The 7208-nt window shown below is 29.9% G+C and overlaps 1 protein-coding gene across 1 annotated transcript; it reads right to left on the bottom strand.

Moving 5' to 3' along the window:
* Window positions 1-292: 292 nt before the first annotated feature.
* LOC11446356 (fatty acyl-CoA reductase 3) lies at window positions 293-6842 on the bottom strand. Its single transcript, XM_003606115.3, has 10 exons — window positions 6467-6842; window positions 6261-6364; window positions 4252-4454; window positions 3889-3989; window positions 2642-2834; window positions 2230-2391; window positions 2013-2094; window positions 1359-1628; window positions 749-876; window positions 293-623 (listed from the first exon to the last, which is right to left on the bottom strand). The coding sequence occupies exons 1-10, from the start codon at window positions 6546-6548 to the stop codon at window positions 470-472; spliced, it is 1479 nt and encodes a 492-aa protein (XP_003606163.2). The 5' UTR covers window positions 6549-6842; the 3' UTR covers window positions 293-469.
* Window positions 6843-7208: the final 366 nt, after the last annotated feature.

Here is a 7208-nt window from a genome sequence, read left to right as displayed (position 1 = left end):
AATCATGCATGGAAGACAAAAATGATTGTCAATCTAAAATAGTAACTAATTTGGTTTGAATTCTTAATTTATTGTTTAGTGTTAATTTATATGCATCCACTCATCTTTTTATTTTCAATTATGATTTTAATTTTGAGGACATGATTATGCTTCATCTATTTCTCAATATAATCTTGAGAATCATGTAAATCCAACACAACATTCATAAAATAAAATAAAAGGTACACACTTTGACCAAAATAAAAAGGTACAAGCAATAAGATGTACATAATATAAATATATATCATTTGTATTAATTTGACAAAAAAATTTGATTATTCGCCACACGTAATAATAAGAAGTTTAAATTAGAAACTTAATAATACACCACCAATATTATTAATCTCTCTAGCATAACTTTGAACTCATTTGAGTTTCAATATTTGGAAAGACAAATTCAACAAACAAGTTGAACTTTCAGAATTTAGTTTCACTTGAAGGAATATTTGACAATGCCAGGAATATGAATGTTCATGAAATAGTCCTCCCAGTTAATCATTTTTGGGTCAAAGTAAAATAAATCCATCTCTACTCCACTTTGTCTTGCTGCTATTTGCAACTTCTCTGCATTCATATTATCAAATCTGTGTACAAAACAAACTCATCTCATTAAATCAATGATATATTATCTTTTGCTAATTAGTATATTAGCTAGTGTAAAATTCATCTCTAATTTTCTTGTCACTAAATTTTATCTTGTTTAACTTACACGCCATTGAAGAAAACATAGGGCCTGTAAAGTTCAACCAAACGCATCACAGTATGGACCTTCCTGCTGATATCAAAACATGTACTTTGAAAATAGCGACAAAATGCTGCATTCACTAGCTCTAATCCCTGTTAAAACACAAATTAATTAGTAAGTTTAATTTGAGTTTAATCATGTAGTGAAAACTTCGTACTTTATAATATATAATGGAAAAAAATAGTTTAATTTTCTTCACCAAACCAAACAAAGTTATTTTTTTTCGTAGGTATCATTCAGATGGTAAAAACGCAAAAAATACATTTAATATGTATCTTAAGGTGTAAGTTCGAACCCTACCACTTTTATAAACTTAAAAAAATTGTGCATTTTGCGGGTAGACACTAAGAAAAAATAATTAATTTTTTTTAAAGAACAAAAAAATTCAATAGATGACGAGTACAACCGACACCAAAACCCTAGATTTTAATTTCGATACATTGTCAATAAAACAAAAATTTTATTTGTCAACAAATCACAATTAATTACTATGTGTTAACTTTGGACATAGTTTTAATAAAAGTCAAGTGTTGCATGAATGGAAAAATATAAGTAAATGAGGATTAGAAATAACCTTTAATGGAAGCAAGTAACGAATGTACATGTATCTTTGGAAGCTATTCATATTTTCCAATACCGTAACTTTACCAACTTTGATGGCTTTTCCTTCCTTGTCAAAACATGGTTTTGCCGTAAAATATCTGAAGCAGTAGTCTCTGAGACTCTCATATCTCACTGGATTCCCAACAGATGAACCTACGTGATATATGCTATCATCACAAGGTTGATTTGCATGACTTACCATGGCCACTAGCATTGCATTCACCACCATATCAGCAGGGATCTGCTTCAAATTAACACAAGCATAAGTATAAATCAATTTTGTCTAGGCCTAATTATACATTTAGTTATGTTATTTTTTTCTAATACACAATTTTGGTCTTTTTTATTTTTTTAATTCAAGAAGATTTAGTCCCTAATTAAAAAAAGTGTGACGTTTTGCCAATGGCGTGCAAGTAAAATATTTATGCAACAAATGATTGTGACATATAGATAGGTGGATGGATATATTATAGGTACTTAAAAGGTGTGACGTTTAACCAAAAATCATATTAATATTTTTTTTAGGTATTTAAATATATGAAGACCAAAAGTGTAATAATATCAACTAATAATATATAATATTTCATTTCCGTTTAAAGAAGATAAATTGTAAAATCCTTCTCACCACATCAAAAACTGCCTCTAAGTCTGCAAGGAAGCATGTTAATTTTCCTTTACCATAAGCAACAATTAAACTGTCTATGGTTCTGCAAAAATCAAGAGATATGAAAAAAAAACCTAGTTAGTATCTGCTAATAATTAAATAAAATTAAATAAACACATAATAAAGGTGAATGAATATAATTAACGACATAAAAAAATTTGGTGATTGATTAATTTACCTTACTCCTTCAACCCAACCAGGGAAAGGTTCTTTGTAAGTGCTGGTAATGATTGTAGGTCTCACAATAACAATGGACAATTTTTCCTTCATAGTTCCCACTAGCATTTCTCCCATTGCCTTTGTAAAAACATATGTGTTTGGCCATCCATATAACTTTGCTCTAAAATTTTATTAAAATGAAATCAATTACATCAAAATCTAATATATTTAGATTCACACACATTATGTGTGGAGAAATGATGAATCTGGGATTCAAATCCCGATCCCTGCATAAATTATCTTTGTTAACTATCAAGTGAGCTACACTTACAAGACAACGAATATTTAGTTTTACTAAATTAAATTAAAATATTTATTTCCATATAGTTATAGGTCAATTATTGAACATTATAGAAGTATATGCTAATTACCTTTCCATCCCTAAGTCCTTCATGGCAATTCTAGTATCTTTTTCAGTAGCTCCCTCTTGTTGAAGCATGTTCAATTTCTCCTCAACTACTCTCTTTTCCTCATCAATGTCTAGTCCTTGCACTCCATTTAGTGAAACACCAAGTTGGTATGGATCCTCTACTATAAGTCCTCCTCTCTCTCCACAAACGTATGCTGCATTTAATCAATCAATTACATTATGTTAATTAATTTCAATAAGCATGATGTACCTACATTGATCCATACTAAATGCCACATATTAAGTTCACCAACTAAACTTGTGGTATTCTCTAAAAAAAAAAGAAGTCAAACTTGTCTATGATATGTTTTTAAGGTATGTGTTGCTGTAGGTAAAGTTTAGTTTAAACCACCAAATACATTGCTCCAACTTACACCATTTTAATATAAGTCATTGATATATTTTAAATTTATTTTCACGGATCAGATCTTATGATGAAAAAGCTGCTACAAAGGGTTATTTTTGTTGGGTCATCGGGGGAGCTATGGGGGACCGCTGCATCGAGGCTAGAACAACCACACAAGCAAGATAGACGCCACACTCTTACCCAAAACTTTAAGGCAATAGATTTATGGGTCCTCTTGTGTTCAACTTTTACTATTTTATCCGATATGGGACATATAACTCATACTTGTACACAACAACAATTTTAGTGGTGTAAGCTGAGACAATCTATTTAATTGTGCAAACTAAACGCACCCGTTGCAGTATTAAGTTGAGCTTGGTTCTAGGTTAATCTTACGTGCTAGTAGACCTACCATATTTTATTTAATTGGTTCTAGGTTAATATCACATTCATGCAACCACATTGAATTGCGAAAAATAGTTTGTCAGAAGTGGGCCTAATAACTATCTTAAGATGCAACCACTTTTCTTGTACACTTGTAGATATTTTCATCTAAGTAAAACATTTCTAAATTTGTTGGATATAAATATAGGCAAATATCAGATGATTGCTGTTTACCTATATTGCTCAAGCTCAAAAAAAGAAAAGAAAAAAAAGCCTAACAAAACCTAGAATCCGAGAGATGCTAGTGGAAAAGATGCATATTGGAATTTTGTTCCATAAAAAAAACTATCTTCCGATAAATTAGAGCTATTCAAGCAATTTTGCGATCCAATTTTTAACCAATATTATATATCTCATTTTCCTTATAAAAAAAAGACTAATATAAATCATTTATTTTTACAAAATATTAAAATACATACCTGTTGATACGTGGACAAGCACCCTGAGGTTAATACAATTTTTGGCAAAGTTTAAGACATGCTTGGCTCCAAATGTATTTAAACCCAATGCAACATCATATCTGCATGCAAATAGTATAAGAGTTAAGAGATTTATTAATATTAATTAAATATAAATAACTGTATAATAATATCAAATTACATGTGGTTGCAAATATCTAATTAATTAAAAATCCATTAGTTATATTTTTGAATGGAAAATATTGTATATGAATGAGTAAAAAAGTTATACTATAAGATAAGTTGATATAAATTAAAACATTTATAATTGTTGAAATACAACACACACTCCAAGGTTCTATATATGATCCCAAATAACTATACCTTTCATCAAAGTTAGTTGTTGCAGCTAAATTCACAATGACATCAGTTTTATTGTATAACTCTTGAAGTAGATTGGAGTCCTTTAAATTGAAATTTTCTTGGGAAATGTCTCCAGGCACCATAGTCACTTTTTCTGAGATAAAGCTATTGAACTTTGCTCCATGATTTTCCTTCAGCAATTTGAACAAATCTTTTCGCAAAATCTACATATGAAAATAGAACTTTATTCAAACTAGAGAAAAATTTGCGTAAAAAAAAAAAAGTAGTAGCGATAAATTGTTAGCCAAGCCTCCCCATGTGAGGTGGGTGTGAAAATTAATGGTATATTGCAATAATTCTCAAATGTCACCATCACATATATATTTAGGATAACTTTTTTTATTAGGAAAAATAGTCACCATCTTATATTTAACATATCTTAAATACTCATTAATTTTGTCATAAACAAAAGAACTCAATAATTCAATGAAAATTATAATGGAAATGCTAACCGGTGCTCCCGGGTACTGGTTAAGGATATGAAAAAGGAAATTATATACTAGTTAATACATTGAAATTGTGTAATTAATTTATAATAAAGTCAAAAACAGTTTCCTTTTATTGTAATAATTCCCTTTTATGGTATGCTTAACTAGTACCTTGGGGGCATCGGTTAGCGGGACTCAAATTATAATTAGTGTAACCACACACCAATTATGATATTCTAAGAAAGTCACTTTCAGACAAAAATCCTCATAATTAATTTCATGAATTAGATTAGACAAGTGGGAAATTGATTGATAAAATCTTTGAATAGACAATTTTTCTAAGTGTTGCCAAAAAAGTTAGGTCAAGTTAGGTCATTAGAGGCGTGGAGCCAACCGTTTAAACTGCTATTTTTGAGAAGATGGACTGAGTTTCAGAAAATAGCAATTTTTGATGGGTCTTTCTAGGGCACTTGATAAAGATATAATAATAGGAATAATTGATAAATTTAAAATAAAAAAATTACTTTTTAGAATATCAATGTATTAAATGCCTCATTTCCAAAACAAAAAAATTTCTTTAGTCTTTTTAACAAATGCTTTAAGGATATTTGTTAGCATTTTCTATTTTTTATATAGGTGTCAAAATTCAAGAGTGTGTATATATGCAAGCTTATTTATTTTTTCTCTCTAAAACATAACTACCGAGTCTGCACAAACAGTTCCAAAGAATTGAATGTAGTCATTACTCCTACAATAAATAGACTGCTGCAATAAATAGAAGCCTTATAATGTTAGTACTAATATTTTACGTGAATTTTATTTCATTTTTTTAGATGTAAATTATTTTAGTTAAATATGTTCATTGGTGTCTTTCACCTCTAAGGCTTTTCTTCTCTTTTTTTTTTAATGCCTAAATTTACATCATAAAAGTTGAATTATTGAACTATATCAGGTTAACATTAAGATTTCATCTTTAAATCTTTAGGTTAAAGTTCCCTATTAGTACACAAAAGACAGATTTTTGGTTATGTTTTTTCATTTCCTCTACGGATAGAAAAAAATTCCCTATTAGTAACACAGATATATATTTTGAGCAATATACATATTATTAAATTTTTATGTAATTTTATGCATCCAAAAGGAATGTTAGGGTTTTCTCTTGGATCATGAGAGGAGTCCGAAAACAATGACCTAAATCGAAAGTAACCCCACAAGTGTGGATACCATCTTTACCCAAAACTATTTATATGCCACTTCTAGTACTCAACGTAATTTTTTTCCATCCAATATAAGATACTTACCACACTTAATATACCAACATAATCATCATTAATTACTTAATAAATTGAGAGTTTTGGATTCAAACCTTACAATATCTCATGAAAAACACAAGAAGAAAAAGAGAGGGCATAATAAATTAGATGAACCACCGTACCTTATACACAAATATTTTATTTGAAAGGTTATACACAATATTTTTTGGTGGTGATCTTATACACAAATCTAATAAATTTTATAACCTTTTAATGTCTATATGCATACCTCATTGTGCATTCTTCTAGTGGCAGATTCAGCATCCGTAGCTCTCAAAAGAAGATAAAGTTTCTTCACATTAGGTTGAACTCTTAATATCTTCTCCACAAAAACTACAATAGCACATACACACTATAATAAGTAAACACATATTAATTTGATGCAAATACATTTAACCATTTACTTATTTGTAGTAAGCTTAGAAAGAGAGTTACTCTTTGCAAGGAAACCAGCAGCACCAAGTACCAAAACATTCTTATCCTCAAGAAAGTGAGCAATACTTCCAAATTGATCCATTGGTGGAAAAGTTAAAGTATAAAAGATGACAAATATATATATTAAACAAGAAGACTAATATTTTCAATTTTCAAGAAACTTTGGTTTGATTGTAAAATATGACAAATGACCAAATATATATATAGAGAGAAATGACAAAGGCATTAATATTTTACATAGTGTGTATGATGCATGAATGTGGTGGTCCCTAGCTAATTTAACAAGTGTGTAATGGTATCATATGCAAGTGTGTGAAAGATAAAAACTTGTACCTGCATTCTCCCAACTGTTCGTTGAGCTAACCTAACCACACTGCAAATATTAATGCCAACATGTCGTGCTTCTGCAACACTTTGTTGACTTCATCAGCATGTATACTTTTAGAGGTAATATGAACTGTATTTCAAGAGTTGAAGGAACCACGAAAGATGCATATTGGACTAAACACTATTACCGAAAATGTGTCCTTCCCGTCTTTAACACCAAAGTTGAATGGACTTCAATATTGACTTCCCAATGTTACAGATCTTGGCCATAGTATGTTGTAGGCTATGAAGCATGGATAGGAACACGGACACAGTTAATAATTTAAAAAAAAAACACATATTTTAGTGTAATTATATGTGATGGTGTCGTGTCGGTGTCGGACACGACACGCCTCTGATACCGAGGCACGCCTAA

Source organism: Medicago truncatula, chromosome 4 (assembly GCF_003473485.1).
Source record: "Medicago truncatula cultivar Jemalong A17 chromosome 4, MtrunA17r5.0-ANR, whole genome shotgun sequence".
Taxonomy (NCBI): Eukaryota; Viridiplantae; Streptophyta; class Magnoliopsida; order Fabales; family Fabaceae; genus Medicago; species Medicago truncatula.
This window is presented reverse-complemented; position numbering and strand designations above follow the sequence as displayed.